Raw genomic sequence first — 16,700 nt, 5'->3', positions numbered from 1 at the left:
GGTTCTTGATGAATCTGAACCCCCCGAACCCCAAATGTCCTCTTTAATCACCCTTTTATTCCCTTCACCCCCCATTTCTTGCCTCATTTTGTTGCATTTTGGGTTTTTTTTAAGGATTTAAGGTGTTTTTTGGGAGGGGGTCTTGATGCAGAGCCCCCTCAAAACCCCCCAAGACCCCCCAGATGCCCCCTTTAATCCCCATTTCCCACCCATTTTTCAGTATTTTGGGAATTTTTCTCTTCCCAGGGTTATTTTGGGGGGTCCCCGGGGGGGGGGAGATTTGTGGCGGGGCCGCACTTGTTTTTTGGGGCAGAATTGTTAAAAATCGCCCCAGAGCGATGTTTAATAAAGTGATAAAGTCCAAGAGTCGCTGTGGGACCCTGAAATTGGGGAATTTGGGGGGTTGGGGGTATTTTTTGTCCCGGGACCCCCAAAATTGGGGGTTTGGTGGCGGCTTTAGGACCCGGCGGCGCCGTCGAAGCCAAGCTCCGCCCCCCTCGTTGCTGATTGGTCGGCGTGAATGAGAGAGCTCCGCTGATTGGAGGGAGCGGGAGATGGGGATGAAACGGGAGCGGTGATTGGTTGGAGGTGAGGCGATGGTGCGGGATATTACCCCCTGGCAGAGGGGAGGAGCAGCGCCCAGTGCTCCCAGTAACGACCAGTTGCCTCCTCTCAGTGCCCCAGTAATGTCCAGTAACAACCAGTAATCGCCCAGTTCCCTCCCAGTGGTCCCAGTAACCCCACAGAGAGTGTGGTCCCAGTCTGAGGAGATTCCGTGGGCGGAGCAAACCGGAGCAAATCGGCCAATTAGAGAGAAGCAGGACCGGCACCGGCTTTGATTGACGTGCTCTTCAACCAATGAGACGACACCGGGGGCCGGGACGTTAAGCGGTAAGCCAATCAACGCGCGACACCATTGATTGACGTGTGGATGAACTAATGGCGTGATTGAGTGCTGCCGAAGGGTGCTGTGGGAAGTGGGAGGCGGGGCCTGCGAGCCCGGCATGGAGAAGGGCAGGGCCCTGCTGTGATTGACAGTCACTTCACCAATCATCGCGGTGGGCGGGCGGACCGTTGCAAACCTCCACTAATCAGACTCTCAAGACGGCGCTGATCGACAGCTCAGCGGACCAATAAACGCGCGGCCGCTGGTCCAATGAGAACCCTGCGCCGTGGCGGGAACGGCCTCAACCAATGAGATGCTCCGCCCTGCTTGATTGACGTGTGGGCGGGCCAATGGGGGCGTGTCGTGGGCGGGGCGGCGGTGAGAGGGCGCCATGTCGCGGCGGCGGTGGCGCGGCCCTCAGGGCGCCGAGGGCGGCGGGCGCGGCGCCGACATGGGGAAGATGGCGGCGGGCGGCAGCGGCGGCGGCGGCTCGGGGCGCTACTACGGCGGCGGCGGCGGCGGCGACGGCGGCAGGGCTCCTAAGCGCCAGAAAACCGACGGCGCGGAGCCGCCGCCTCACGGGCCCGGCGGGCCGGGGGGAGCAGGCGGAGGGGCCGGAGCGGGAGGAGGGGTGAGGAAATTGGGGGTAAAGGGAGTTTTGTGGGAAAAGAGGCGCTTTGGGGAGGGAGCGGTGGGTAAGGGGGCCTGAGGGGGGTAAAAATGGCGGGAGGGGCTGAGGGGGCAAAACTGGCGGGAAGGGTGAGGGGGGTAAAAGAGCCCCTTTGGGAGGGGGAAGGAGGGGAAAGAGGGGTCTGAGGGGAGTAAATGTGGGGAGGGGTGGGGTTAAACAGCCCCTTTGGGGGGGTAAGTGGGGGGAAAGGGGTCTGAAGGGGGGTAGAAAAATACCCTTTGGGGGCGTAAAAAAACCCTTTTGGAAGGGGGTAAATACTGAGAAAGGAGCAAAATAACCCTTTGGAGAAGGTAAATATTTTGGGGGGGTTGAAATCAGTCCTTTGGGGGGGTCCAAAAGCTCCTTGGAGGGGCCCAAACACCCTTTTGGGGGTTAAATCTGAAGGGGGTCTCAGGGGGTGTGTGGGGGGGGTGAGCCCAGGGCCGTTTCTCCTGCTTTTAGCCCCCAAACGCGGGGGGATTGGGGGTGTCCCCAAGTCCCCCCAGGTGTCCCCAACCCCGTGTGTGTCGTCCCCCCCCCAGGAGAACTACGAGGACCCCCACAAGACCCCGGCGTCCCCCGTGGTTCACATCCGGGGGCTCATCGACGGCATCGTGGAGGCCGATCTGGTGGAGGCCCTGCAGGAGTTCGGGCCCATCAGGTGACACTGGGGGCATTTGGGGACACCAGGGGATGTGTGGGGACACTGGGGACATGGGGGGACATCAGGGGACATTGGGGACATCAGGGGACAGTGACCCCATGCTGACCCTGTCCCCCTCCCAGCTCCGTGGTGGTGACACCGTGGGTGTGGGGTGGTGGCAGTGACTCTGGGGGGTGGTCACACCAATACCAGTGACCCCGTGGTGACCCTGTCCCTGTCCCAGCTCCGTGGTGGTGATGCCGTGGGGTGGTGACACTGGTGACACTGGTGACACTGACCCCATGGTGACCCTGTCCCCGTCCCAGCTCCGTGGTGGTGATGCCGTGGTGGTGATGGGGTGGTGACACTGGTGACACTGGTGACACTGGTGACACTGACCCCATGGTGACCCTGTCCCCGTCCCAGCTACGTGGTGGTGATGCCGTGGGGTGGTGACACTGGTGACACTGGTGACACTGGTGACACTGACCCCATGGTGACCCTGTGCCCATCCCAGCTACGTGGTGGTGACACCATGGGGTGGTGACACTGGTGACACTGGTGACACTGACCCCATGGTGACCCTGTCCCTGTCCCAGCTCCGTGGTGGTGATGCCGTGGGGTGGTGACACTGGTGACACTGGTGACACTGACCCCATGGTGACCCTGTCCCCTGTCCCAGCTACGTGGTGGTGATGCCATGGGGTGGTGACACTGGTGACACTGGTGACACTGGTGACACTGACCCCGTGGTGACCCTGTCTGTCCCCTGTCCCCATGCCAGCTACGTGGTGGTGATGCCATGGGGTGGTGACACTGGTGACACTGACCCCGTGGTGACCCTGTCTGTCCCCTGTCCCCGTCCCAGCTCCGTGGTGGTGATGCCGTGGGGGTGATGGGGTGGTCACACCAGTGACACTGACCCCGTGGTGACCCTGTCTGTCCCCTGTCCCCGTCCCAGCTACGTGGTGGTGATGCCGAAGAAGCGCCAGGCGCTGGTGGAGTTCGAGGACATCCTGGGCGCCTGCAACGCCGTCAACTTCGCCGCCGACAACCAGATCTACTTCGCCGGCCACCCCGCCTTCGTCAACTACTCCACCAGCCAGAAGATCTCCCGGCCCGGAGACAGCGACGACGCCCGCGGCGTCAACAACGTCCTGCTCTTCACCATCCTCAACCCCATCTACTCCATCACCACGGTGGGGGGCCTTTGGGGGGTCCTGGGGGGGTTTGGGGGATCCTGGAGGGGGTTTGGGGGGTTCTTGAAGGGGTTTGGGGGGTTCTTGAAGGGGTTTGGGGGGTCAACTTCACCATCCTCAACCACATCTACTCCATCACCACGGTGGGGGGGGGTTTGGGGGGGTCCTGGAAGGGGTTTGGGGGGTCCTGGAGGGGGTTTGGGGGGTCCTGGAAGGGGTTTGGGGGATCCTGGAGGGGGTTTGGGGGGTCCTGGAGGGGGTTTGGGGGGTCAACAACGTCCTGCTCTTCACCATCCTCAACCCCATCTACTCCATCACCACGGTGGGTGGGATTTGGGGGGATTTTGGGATCCCAGACTGGTTTTTGGGGTTCCCAGGTTGATACTTGGGGATCTCAGGGTATTTTGGGGGTCCCAGGTTGGTTTTTGGGGTCCCAGGGTATTTTAGGGCTCTCAGGGTATTTTTGGGCTCCCAGGTTGGTTTTTGGGGGTGCCAGGTTGATATTTGGGGGTCCTGAGTTATTTTTGGGCTCCCAGGTTGGTTTTTGGGGATCCTGGGGTATTTTTGGCAATCCCAGGATATTTTTAGGGGTCCTGGGTTGTTTTTTGGGCTCCCAGGTTGGTTTTTGGGGGTCCTGGGTTGGTTTCTGGGGGTCCCAGGTTGGTTTTTGGGGGTCCCAGGGTATTTTTGGGCTCTCAGGGTATTTTTGGAATCCCGGGTTGGTTTCTGGGGGTGCCAGGTGGGTTTTTGGGGCTCCCAGGTTGGTTTCTGGGGGTGCCAGGTGGGTTTTTGGGGTGCCCCTGACCCCGCTGTGCCCGCAGGACGTTCTCTACACCATCTGCAACCCGTGCGGGCCCGTGCAGAGGATCGTCATCTTCCGCAAGAACGGCGTCCAGGCCATGGTGGAATATCCTGCAATTCCGGGGCTTTGGGAGGGGGTTTGGGAAGAGGGGGGGAGCTGGGGGTCCCCAAAATCCGGGAGTTCCCAAAGAACCCCCGTGTTCGGGAAGAAGGGACTCGGGGGTCTTCAAAACCCAGGGGCTCGGGAAGGAGGGGCTTGGGATTTCCCAAAATCCAGGGGTTCCCAACCTGTCCAGGTGTTCCCAACCTGTCCAGGTGTTCCCAACCAGTCCAGGTGTTCCAACCAGTTCAGGTGTTCCCAACCAATCCAGGTGTTCCCAACCAATCCAGATGTTCCCAGCCAGTCCAGGTGTCCCCAGCCAGTCCAGGTGTTCCCAACCAGTCCAGCTGTTCCCAACCAATCCAGCTGTTCCCAACCAATCCAGATGTTCCCAGCCAGTCCAGGTGTTCCGAACCAATCCAGGTGTTCCCAACCAGTCCAGGTGTTCCGAACCAATCCAGGTGTTCCCAACCAGTCCAGGTGTTCCCAACCAGTCCCGGTGTTCAGGAACCCGAGGTTCCCCCAAGATCCAGGTGCTCCCAATTCCCCTTTGGAATCTGATCCCCCCCAGAGCTCAGGTGCCCCCCCCAGAGCTCAGGTGCCCCCCCTGGGGAGCTCAGGTGCCCCCCCCAGAGCTCAGGTGCCCCCCCAGGAGCTCAGGTGCCCCCCCAGAGCTCAGGTGCCCCCCAGGAGCTCAGGTGCCCCCCCTGGAGCTCAGGTGCTCCCCCAGGAGCTCAGGTGCCCCCCCAGGAGCTCAGGTGCCCCCCCAGGAGCTCAGGTGCCCCCCCAGAGCTCAGGTGCCCCCCCTGGGGAGCTCAGGTGCCCCCCCAGAGCTCAGGTGCCCCCCCAGAGCTCAGGTGCCCCCCCCGAGCTCAGGTGCCCCCCTGGCATTGCCGTGTGTTCCTTGACGCCGCGGCAGGTTCGACTCGGTGCAGAGCGCCCAGCGCGCCAAGGCCTCGCTCAACGGCGCCGACATCTACTCGGGCTGCTGCACGCTCAAGATCGAGTACGCCAAGGTGGGCACACCTGGGGGCACACACCTGGGGGTGTACACCTGGGAACACACCTGGGGGGCACCTGGGGGTACAGCTGGGGGGGCACACCTGGGGACATACCTGGGGGTGTACACCTGGGGGCACAGCTGGGAACACACCTGGGGGCGCACACCTGGGGGCACACACCTGGGGGCACACACCTGGGGGGGCACACCTGGGGGCACACACCTGGGGGCACACACCTGGGACACACCTGGGGGGGCACACCTGGGGACACACACCTGGGGGCACACACCTGGGGATACCTGAGAACACGCCTGGGGACACCTGGGGGCACACACCTGGGAACACACCTGGGGATAACTGGGTACACACCTGGGAACGCTCCTGGGACACCTGGGCACACACCTGGGGCACGTGGGGATAACTGGGCACACACTTGGGGGTACCTGGGGACACCTGGGCACACACCTGGGGCACGTGGGGGTACCTGGGCACACCCCTGGGCACACCCCTGGGCACACCTGGGCACACACCTGGGAGCACGTGGGGATAACTGGAGGTGTCTGGGCACACCCCTGGGGTACCTGGGAACACTTTTGGGCCCTACTCTTGAGGGTAGCTGGGCATGCTCCTGGGGACACCTGGGCACACCCCTGGGGTACCTGGGCACACCTGTCCAGGTGCCAACACCCCCATTTCTGTGCCCCCCCCCAGCCCAGCCGCCTGAACGTGTTCAAGAACGACCAGGACACCTGGGACTACACCAACCCCAACCTGAGCGGGACAGGTAAAGCAGCACCTGGGCACACCTGGGGGTCACCTGGGCACACCTGAGGGTCACCTGGGCACACCTGGGGGTCACCTGGGCACACCTGAGGGTCGCCTGGGACCCACCTGTGCCCACCTGGGGGTCATCTGGGCTCACCTGAGACCCACCTGTGCCCACCCGGGGGTCACCTGGACACACCTGGGGGTCACCTGGGCACACCTGAGGGTCACCTGTGCCCACCTAGGGGTCACCTGGGCGTACCTGGGGCTCACTTGAGACCTACTTGGGCTCACCTGGGCACACCTGGGGGCTCACCTGAGACCTACCTGGGCTAACATGGGGGTCACCTGAAGCCCACCTGTGTCCACCTGGGGGTCACCTGGGCACACCTGGGGGTCACCTGAGACCCACCTATGCCCACCTGGGGGTCGCCTGAGACCTACCTGGGCTCACCTGGGGGTCACCTGAGACCCACCTATGCCCGCCTAGGGGTCATCTGGGGGTCACCTGTGCCCACCTGGGGGTCACCTGGGTACACCTGGGGGTCACCTGCCCCCCCTCCCCCAGGTGGACAATTCCTGCTGGATTCTGGGGGCGGGGCCGTCCCGTGCCTTGGTTTGGGGGGTTCACCTGTGCCAGGTGTGCCCTGGGGGGGGAGGGGCTGCGCCTGCTTGGGGGGGGGGGATTTTCCTGGAATTTTCCTCCTCCTCCTCCTCCTCCTCCTCCTCCTCCTCCTCACACCCCTCACGAAACACAGGGGGGGGGCCCAAAACACCCCCCCCGAAAATCCCGGCGAGGCCAAGGCAGGACCCCCCCCGGCGCGGGACAGGCCCGGCACGTCCCCCCAGCATTCCCAACAAAACACCTGCCAGGAGTAGGAAACACCAGGAGAAACCTGGAGGGAGAGCAGAGGAAATTCGGGAATTCTCTCTCGGCTCCGGTGGTTTTTTTTTTACGGTTTATATTTTTTTTTTAGGAATTCTCTCACTTTTCCAAACAAAAAAAAGAGACACCAAAAGTTTGGGCGGGTTTGGACTTTGCCAAAGGGACAATTCCGGTGCTTTGGGTTGGTTGTGGGGTTTGGTTTTTTTTAGGAATTCTCTCTCAGTTTTCCAAAGGCCACAGTTTGCAGGAATTCTCACCGGGCAGCTCCGGCGTCCGAGGCACAAATTCCAAGGGGATTTTTGGGAATTCTGCCGCTTCCAGAGGCGCAGATGGGGCGGGTTCAACTTCCAAGGCACAAATGCCAGTGGGATTTTCAGGAATTTCACACCACAGTTCAACTTCCAAGGCACAATCCCGGTGGTTTTTGGGAATTCTCTCACTTCCCAAGGCACAGTTTGGGAGGTTTTTCAGGAATTTCACACCACGGTTCAACTTCCAAGGCACAAATTCCAAGGCACAAATTCCAGGATACAATCCCAAGGCACAAATTCCAAGGCACAATCCCGGTGGCTTTTAGGAATCTCTCGACACGGTCACACTCCAAGAGCCTCTTTTTTTAGGAATTCTGTCACTTCCAAGGTGCAATCCCGGTGGTTTTCAGGAATTCCACACTACAGTTCAACTTCCAAGGCACAAAATTCCAGGACACAATCCCAAGGCACAAATTCCAAGACACAATCCCAGTGGCTTTTAGGAATTTCTCAACACGGTCACACTCCAAGAGCCTCTTTTTTTTAGGAATTCTCCATTTCCAAGGCACAGATTCCAAGGCACAATTCCAAGGCACAATTCCAGTGGGATTTTCAGGAATTTCACACCACAGTTCAACTTCCAAGGCACAAATCCCAAGGCAGAATCCCGGTGGTTTTTGGGAATTCTCTCACTTCCCAAGGCACAGTTTGGGAGGTTTTTCAGGAATTTCACACCACGGTTCAACTTCCAAGGCACAAATTCCAGGACACAATTCCAAGGCACAAATTCCAAGGCACAATCCCGGTGGTTTTCAGGAATTTCTCGACACGGTCACACTCCAAGAGCCTCTTTTTTTAGGAATTCTCCATTTCCAAGGCACAGATTCCAAGGCACAATTCCAGTGGGATTTTCAGGAATTTCACACCACAGTTCAACTTCCAAGGCACAAATTCCAAGGCACAAATCCCAAGGCACAATCCCGGTGGTTTTTGGGAATTCTCTCAATCCCAAGGCACAGTTTGGGAGGTTTTTCAGGAATTTCACACCACGGTTCAACTTCCAAGGCACAATTCCAAGGCACAAATTCCAAGGCACAAATTCCAAGGCACAAATTCCAAGGCCCAATCCTGGTGGTTTTCAGGAATTCTTTCCCAAGGCACAACCCCAGTGGTTTTTCAGGAATTCTCTCCCTTCCCAAGGCACAATCCCGGTGCTTTTTCAGGAATTTTCCCCCCACGGTTCAACTCCCCAAGGCACAATTCCAGCAGTTTTTTCCCAAATTTCTCAACACGCTCCAAGAGCCTTTTTTTTAATTTTTTTTAAGGAATTTTCTCAGCTCTGAGACAAAATTCCTGTGTTTTTTTTTTTTTTAGGAATTCTCTTTTTGGTGGGTTTTAGGAATTGGTCTCTGAGGGCCTTTTCTTTAGGAATTTTCTCACCTCCAGGTGGTTTTTTTTAGGAATTTTCCTCCCTCCTTGGAAGGTTCACTTTCCAAAATGGGGTTTTAGTGATATTTTTTTTTTTTTTTTTTAGGAATTTCTTATTTTTGAGACCATTTCTTTGGGTGTTTTTAGGAATTTTTAGGGATTTCTCCCCACACTCGGTTTTCCAAGGCTCTTTTGGATGGTTCTTTAGGAATTCTCTCACCTCCAAGAGCACATTTAGGATGTTTCCACCACTCCAGGAGCACATTTCGGTGGTTTTTAGGACGTTTCCACCACTCCAGGACCATCTCCTGGTGGTTTTCAGGAGCTCTCACCACTCCAAGACAACATTTTGATGCATTTTAGGAACTTCTCACCACTCCAGGACCATCTCTTGGTGCATTTCAGGAACTCCAACAACACTCCAAGGCCACATTTGGTGCATTTTAAGATGTTTCTTCCACTCCAGGACCATCTCTGGGTGGTTTTCAGGAGCTCTCACCACTCCAAGACAACATTTTGACTCATTTTAGGAACTTCTCAACACTCCAAGACCATTTCTTGGTGGTTTTTAAGAGGCTTTCACCACTCCAAGAGCACACTGATGGTTCTCACCACTCCAAGACCATTTTCTTGGTGCATTTCAGGAACTCAATCAACACTCCAAGGCCACATTTGGTGCATTTTAGGAACTTCTCACCACTCCAGGACCATCTTTTGGTGGTTTTCAGGAACTCTCACCACTCCAAGACAACATTTTGATGCATTTTAGGAACTTCTCACCACTCCAGGACCATCTCTGGGTGGTTTTTAAGAGGCTTTCACCACTCCAGGACCATCTCTAGGTGGTTTTCAGGAACTCTCACCACTCCAAGACCATTTCTTGGTGCATTTCAGGAACTCAATCAACACTCCAAGGCCACATTTGGTGCATTTTAGGAACTTCTCACCACTCCAGGACCATCTCTGGGTGCATTTCAGGAACTCTCACCACTCCAGGACCATCTCTTGGTGGTTTTCAGGAACTCAGTCAACACTCCAAGGCCACATTTGGTGCATTTTAGGAACTTCTCACCACTCCAAGACCATCTCTGGGGTGGTTTTTAGGACGTTTCCACCACTCCAAGAGCACACTGATGGTTCTCACCACTCCAGGACCATTTTCTTGGTGGTTTTCAGGAGCTCTCACCACTCCAAGACAACATTTTGACTCATTTTAGGAACCTCTCACCACTCCAGGAGCACACTGATGGTTCTCACCACTCCAAGACCATCTGCCCTAGGACAAAACCTCCACTTTTTCCACCACTTTTCCACCTCAGCCATCAAGGACCCCCCCTAAAAACTGACAGAACCAACCCCCAAAACCCCCCCCAGACAAACCCAGAAAGCCACCAGGAAAACACACAGAGGCCACAGGACACGCACAGGAGGAGGACCAGCCCGTGAGAGCCCCCGGGGGGGATCAGGAACCCCCTTTTTGTGCTGTTTTGGCCCCCAAATGCTGGGCCCCGGTTGTGACTGTCCTGCCTGTGCCGCTGCAGGGGCCGGAGCGCGCTCGGAGCCTCCGGGGGTAAGAGAAAAACCCCCCAAAGTGGGGCCCAAACGGACTTTTTTGCCCCCCCTTCCTTCTTGACCAGCTGTAAGTAGCCCCTTTTTTTTTTTTTTTTTTTAATGTTTTGGTATCAGCAAAAAAAAGCGAATTTTGGTGTCGGAATGTAGAAAAAGAGCCTCGAGGAGGGAGATAAAAAAGGATTTGAAAAGGATTTGGATAAAAAGTCGCCTTTTCGGCCCGTTTCGCGCTGCCTCGACCCCCCCCCCCACTCACCCCCTCCCCCCACCCAGCTCGGGGGAGGGGGGAGGGGCTCGTTAGGGGGTTAATTAGCGGCTCAGCGGGTGGATTGTGATGTTAATTAGCGCTGGTTGTGTTAATTGGGGGGGTCGGGAGGGGGTTTGTCCCCCTCTTTGCCCCCCCCCTTTTCCTACAAAGGGGGTGGTCCTGGGGGTGGGGGGGGGATGGGACCCCAAAATCTCTCTCCGGGGGGGCCCCCGAGGTTTTGGGGGGAGGGGAGAGGGGCGTGTCCCCCTCCCCCCCCCAAAATGGGGGCCCCCCCTGAGCTCTGGGTGTGTCCCCCCCCCCAGCAGAGCCCGGTGGGAACCCCAACAAGAGGCAGCGGCAGCCCCCCCTCCTGGGGGACCACCCGGCGGAGTACGGTACGGGGGGGCAAGTTTGGGGGGGCTGGGGGGCACATTTGGGGGACAGGGGGCTGGGGGGCACTTTGGGGAGCTGGGAGGGCAAATTTGGGGGGACAGGGGGATGGGGGGGCAAATTTGGGGGGACAGCGGGATGGGGGGGCACTTTGGGAGGGCAAATTTGGGGTGGCAAGGGGCTGGGGGGGGCAAATTGGGGGAACAAGGGGGCTGGGGGGGCAAATTTGGGGTGGCAGGGGGCTGGGGGGGCAAATTTGGGGGGGGCATTGGGCTGGGGGGCAGAGGGTTGGGGGGCACGTTGAGGGGGTTGGGGGGGCAAATTTGGGGGGCAGGAGGGCTGGAGGGGGCAAATTTGGGGGGACAGGGGGCTGGGGGGGCACATTTGGGGGGGGCAAAATTGGAGGGGAATCCTAAATTGGAGGGGGGAGGCCTGGTTTGGGGGCGGGGGGCATTTGGTGGGGGGGGGGGGCGCAAGTTGGGAGGGGGATGGGGGGGACTGGGGGGGGTGCAAATTTGGGCTGGGGGGGCCACGAGGTTGAGGGGGGGTCCCACCTCGCTGGGAGGGGGTTCTGTGTCAATGGGGGGGGTCCCACGATTTTGGGGGGTCCCACCTCAGTGTGGGGGAGTCAGTCCCACGATTTTGGGGGGTGGGGGGGTCTCCCACCTCAGGGGGGCGGTCCCACGATTTTGGGGAGGGTCTCGTGTCACTGGAGGGGGGGGTCCCACAATTTTGGGGGGGGTCCCACGACCCTGGGGTGTCTCCCCCCTCCCTGGGGTGGGGTTCCACAATTTGGGGCTGCCCCACATCACTGGGGTGGGGTCCCACGTCACTGTAGGGGGGGGTCCCACAATTTGGGGCTGCCCCACATCACTGGGTTGGGGTCCCACGTCACTCTAGGGGGGGGTCCCACAATTTGGGGGTGCCCCACATCACTGGGGTGGGGTCCCACGTCACTGTAGGGGGGGTCCCACAATTTGGGGGTGCCCCACATCACTGGGGTGGGGTCCCACGTCACTGTAGGGAGGGTCCCACAATTTTGGGGGATGCCCCATGTCACTGGGATGGGGTCCCACGTCACTGTAGGGAGGGTCCCACAATTTGAGGGGGGTCCCACAACCCTGCAGTGTCTCCCCCCTCCCTGGGGTGGGGTCCCACGATTTTGGGGGTGCCCCACATCACTGGGGTGGGGTCCCACAATTTTGGGGGTGCCCCACATCACTGGGGTGGGGTCCCACGTCACTCTAGGGGGGGGTCTCACAATTTGGGGGTGCCCCACATCACTGGGGTGGGGTCCCACGTCACTGTAGGGGGGGGGTCCCATGTCACTGTACGGGGGAATCCCACGATTTCGGGGTGTGCCCCCCATCACCGGGGCGTCTCCCCCCTGACCGTGGGGGTGTCCCCCCTCCCCGTGTCCCCCCCCCAGGCGGCCCCCACGGCGGGTACCACCACGGGCACTACCACGACGAGGGCTACGGGCCCCCCCCTCCCCACTACGAGGGGCGGCGCATGGGCCCCCCCCCCGTGGCCGGGGGGCACCGCCGGGGGCCGGGGCGCTACGGCCCCCAGTACGGGCACCCCCCGCCCCCCCCCGCCGCCCCCCCCCCGACTACGGCCCCCACGCCGACTCGCCCGTGCTCATGGTGTACGGGCTGGACCAGGGCAAGATGAACTGCGACCGCGTCTTCAACGTCTTCTGCCTCTACGGCAACGTGGAGAAGGTGGGCAGGGGGCTGGAGGGGACTGGGGGGGTCTAGGGGCGGTTTGGGGGGGTCCTAGGGGAGATTTGGGGGTATTTGGGGGGTCCTCGGGGGGGCTGGACCAGGGCAAGATGAACTGCGACCGCGTCTTCAACGTCTTCTGCCTCTACGGCAACGTGGAGAAGGTGGGCAGGGGGCTGGGGGGGGTCTAGGGGGGGTTTGGGGGGTCCCTGGGGGGGCTGGACCAGGGCAAGATGAACTGCGACCGCATCTTCAACGTCTTCTGCCTCTACGGGAATGTGGAGAAGGTGGGCAGGGGGCTGGGGGGGTCTAGGGGGGGTTTGGGGGGTCCCTGGGGGGGCTGGACCAGGGCAAGATGAACTGCGACCGCGTCTTCAACGTCTTCTGCCTCTATGGGAATGTGGAGAAGGTGGGCAGGGGGCTGGGGGGCTCCTGGGGGGATTTGGGGGGGTCCTAGGGGAGGTTTGGGGGGGTCCTCGGGGGGACTGTGACCGTGTCTTCAACGTCTTCTGCCTCTATGGGAATGTGGAGAAGGTGGGCAGGGGGCTGGGGGGGTCTAGGGGGCATTTGGGGGGTCTTCGGGGGGATGGACCAGGGCAAGGTGGACTGTGGCTGACGTCAAGAAGGTGAGGATGGGGCCTGGGAGCAATTTGGGGGTCCTGGCAGGAATTTAGGGGTCCTGGGGGGGATTTGGGGAGATTTAGGGGGGTCTTCAGGGGGGTTGGACCAGGTAAGATGAACCACGACAGCGTCTTCAATGGCTTCTACCTCTACAGGATGGTGGGCAGGGGGTTTTAGGGGGGATTTTGGGGGTCCTGGAGAGGAGCTGGAGGGGTTTTGGGGGTCCTGGAAGGGTTTGGGGGGTCTTCAGGGCAAACTGGACCAGGTAAGATGAACCACGACAGCGTCTTCAATGGCTTCTGCCTCTCCAGGACGGTGGGCAGGGGGCTCTGGGGGGGTCTGGGGGTCCTGGGGGAGGTGTGGGGACCCCCCAGGTGTGTCCTCACCTGTCCCCCCCCCGTCCCCTGGCGCAGGTGAAGTTCATGAAGAGCAAGCCGGGCGCGGCCATGGTGGAGATGGCCGACGGCTACGCCGTGGACAGGGCCATCACCCACCTCAACAACAACTTCATGTTCGGCCAGAAACTCAACGTCTGGTGGGTCTGGGGGCTCCGGGGACGGGAACCCCAGGGTTGGGGGTCCAGGGGTGTCCCCCTGCACTGGGATGGGACTGGGAGAGCTTTTCCCCTCATGTTTTCCGCCCTTTTCCCCCTCATGTTTCTCTCTCTTTTTTAATTTTTTTTTCTGCCCTTTTCCTCACTTTTTCCCCTCACACTTCCCTCATTTCCCTCATTTCCCCTCACATTTCCCTCCCTGCCCTTTTCCCTCATTCTTTTCTAACCTTTTCCCTCATATTTTTCATCCTTTTCCCCTCACGTTTCCTGCCCTTCTTTTCTCTCCCTTTTTCCCGCCCTTTTCCCCTCACATCTTTCGCTCTTCTCATGTTTTTCTCCCGTTTTCCTCACATTTCTGGCCCTTTTTCTCTCCTTATTCCTGCCTTTTTCCCCTCATATTTTGCACTCATTTTTTTCATGTTTACTGCCATTTTCCCCTCACATTTCCCACCCTTTCCCCTCACATTTCCCTCCCTTTTCCCCTCACATTTCCCGCCCTTTTCCCTCACATTTCTCCCTCACATTTCCCACCCTTTTCCCCTCACATTTCCCTCCCTTTTCCCCTCACATTTCCCACCCTTTTCCCCTCACGTTTCCCACCATTTTCCCCTCACATGTCCCATCCTTTCCCCCTCACATTTCTCCCTCACGTTTCCCACCCTTTTCCCCTCACGTTTCCCGCCATTTTCCCCTCACGTTTCCCGCCATTTTCCCCTCACATTTCCCTCCCTTTTCCCCTCACATTTCCTGCCCTTTTCCCTCACATTTCTCCCTCACATTTCCTGCCCTTTTCCCCTCACGTTTCCCGCCATTTTCCCCTCACATTTCCTGCCCTTTTCCCTCACATTTCTCCCTCACATTTCCCGCCCTTTTCCCTCACGTTTCCCGCCATTTCCCCCCTTTCCCCCACTGTGTTGAACCGCCACGGCCTCACCCCGGAGCCATTTTAGGGGCCGGAGGGTGTGTCGGGGTGACCCTTGATGGGCTCCCACGATTTTGTTTTGGTTTTTTTCTGGTGATTCCCCATTTTTGGGGGCTCCCCTGACCCCCTTTTCCCCCGCAGCGTGTCGAAGCAGCACGCCATCATGCCGGGGCAGTCCTACGGGCTGGAGGACGGCTCGTGCAGCTACAAGGACTTCAGCGGCTCGCGGAACAACCGCTTCTCCACGCCCGAGCAGGCGGCCAAGAACCGCATCCAGCACCCGTCCAACGTGCTGCACTTCTTCAACGCGCCCCTCGACGTCACCGAGGAGAACTTCTATGAGGTGGGACCCGGCCTCGGCCTCCTCTTCACCCTCCTCTTCACCCTCCTCTTCACCTTCCTCTTCACCCTCCTCTTCACCTTCCTCTTCACCCTCCTCTTCACCCTCCTCTTCACCTTCCTCTTCACCTTCCTCTTCACCCTCCTCTTCAGCCTCCTCTTCACCCTCCTCTTCACCTTCCTCTTCACCTTCCTCTTCACCTTCCTCTTCACCCTCCTCTTCAGCCTCCTCTTCACCCTCCTCTTCACCTTCCTCTTCACCTTCCTCTTCACCCTCCTCTTCACCCTCCTCTTCACCTTCCTCTTCACCCTCCTCTTCACCCTCCTCTTCACCTTCCTCTTCACCTTCCTCTTCACCTTCCTCTTCACCCTCCTCTTCACCCTCCTCTTCACCCTCCTCTTCACCCTCCTCTTCAGCCTCCTCTTCACCCTCCTGTTCACCTTCCTCTTCACCCTCCTCTTCACCCTCTTCTTCACCTTCCTCTTCACTCTCCTCTTCCTCCTCTGCACCCATCTCGGGGCTTCTTTCGCCTCCTCTTCCTTCTCTTTTTCAGCTCCTTTTTCTCCTCCTCTTCTCTTTATCCTTTCTCCTCCTCCTTCTCTTTGCCTGTCTCTGGTTTTCTCCTCTTTCTCCTCTTTCTCTTTGCCTCTCTCTCTTTTTTTTCCTGTTCTCCTTCTTCTCTTTTTCATTTTCTTCTCCTCTTCCTTCTCTTCTTCCTTCTCCTCATCCTTGTCTTCGTCTGTCTCTTCTTCTTCCCCTTCCATTTCTTTCTCATTTCCTCCTCCCTGTCGTCCTTCTGCTCCTTCCTCTTTTCCTCCTTCTCTTCCTCCTCTTCCTCTTTGTTTCCTTTCTTCTTCTCCTTCCATTTTTCTTCTCTTCCTTTGCTCCTTCTGTTTTCCTCCTCCTCCTCCTCCTCCTCCTCCTCCTCCTTTCTTTCCCCCCCCAACCCCCCTGACTCCCTTTTTGCCCCCCCAGATCTGTGATGAGTTGGGGGTCAAACGTCCCTCCTCGGTCAAGGTCTTCTCAGGCAAGAGTAAGTGTTTTGGGGGGTCTCCCCTTTCCTGTGGGGTCTCCCCTTCCTTGGGGGATCTCCCCTTTCCCGTGGGGTCTCCCCTTTTCTGTGGGGTCTCCCCTTCCTTGGGGGAATCTTCCCTTTCCCGTGGGGGGTCTCCCATTTCCTGTGGGGTCTCCTCTTTCCCGGGGGGGTCTCCCCTTTCCCCTGGGGTCTCCCCTCCCTGTGGGGGGCTCTCCCCTTTCCCCAGTGGGTCTCCCCTTCCTTGGGGGTCCCGTCTGAGCGGGGTGTCCCCCCCGGTGCCACCCCAGGCGAGCGCAGCTCCTCGGGGCTGCTCGAGTGGGACTCCAAGAGCGACGCGCTGGAGACCCTCGGCTTCCTCAACCACTTCCAGATGAAGAACCCCAGTAAGTGCCGCTCGGGGGGGGGCTGGGGGGGGGTCCCGGGGGGTCCCCGAGGCCCCCCTGACCCCTCCCCTGTGTGTGTGTGTGTCCCCCCAGACGGGCCGTACCCCTACACGCTCAAGCTCTGCTTCTCCACGGCGCAGCACGCCTCGTAACCGGACCCCCCCACCCCCTCACCCCTTTTTTAGAGCCGAGGGGCAGCCCTGACCCCTCCCCGACCCCTCCCCCGGTTGTGTGTCCCTCCCCTCCCCTCCCTCGATTTTTAAGAACAAGAGTCGGGGCCCGACG

The 16,700-nt window shown here is 59.2% G+C and overlaps 1 protein-coding gene and 2 long non-coding RNA genes across 4 annotated transcripts; 1 reads left to right on the top strand and 2 right to left on the bottom strand.

The window, feature by feature from the left end:
• Positions 1-1,262: 1,262 nt before the first annotated feature.
• Positions 1,263-16,676, top strand: LOC127464796 (heterogeneous nuclear ribonucleoprotein L-like). The gene is given in 14 exon segments (XM_051775265.1): positions 1,263-1,517; positions 2,099-2,217; positions 3,161-3,398; positions 4,220-4,305; positions 5,219-5,315; positions 6,012-6,084; positions 10,770-10,841; positions 12,266-12,435; positions 12,438-12,560; positions 13,595-13,716; positions 14,798-14,999; positions 15,972-16,029; positions 16,320-16,415; positions 16,509-16,676. Coding segments are annotated over 14 exon segments (1,755 nt in total). The 5' UTR covers positions 1,263-1,277; the 3' UTR covers positions 16,568-16,676.
• On the bottom strand, positions 9,050-9,728 carry LOC127464798 (uncharacterized). The gene is made up of 3 exons (XR_007901635.1): positions 9,529-9,728; positions 9,228-9,445; positions 9,050-9,104 (listed from the first exon to the last, which is right to left on the bottom strand). It is a non-coding gene; the product is annotated as an uncharacterized LOC127464798 (long non-coding RNA).
• On the bottom strand, positions 15,032-15,593 carry LOC127464799 (uncharacterized). Of its 2 annotated transcripts, none has more exons than XR_007901636.1 (3): positions 15,485-15,593; positions 15,269-15,340; positions 15,032-15,124 (listed from the first exon to the last, which is right to left on the bottom strand). It is a non-coding gene; the product is annotated as an uncharacterized LOC127464799 (long non-coding RNA). The 2 variants fall into 2 exon arrangements; XR_007901637.1 differs by lacking the exon at positions 15,032-15,124 and adding an exon at positions 15,182-15,244 and having other exon boundaries at positions 15,305-15,340.
• Positions 16,677-16,700: the final 24 nt, after the last annotated feature.

The sequence above is a fragment of the Manacus candei genome, unplaced genomic scaffold, assembly GCF_025592945.1.
Source record: "Manacus candei isolate 608988 ecotype Guabito, Panama unplaced genomic scaffold, ASM2559294v1 h1tg000272l, whole genome shotgun sequence".
Lineage (NCBI taxonomy): Eukaryota > Metazoa > Chordata > Aves > Passeriformes > Pipridae > Manacus > Manacus candei.
Note: the sequence above shows the minus strand (reverse complement) of the source record. Positions and strands in the feature narration are given on the sequence as shown.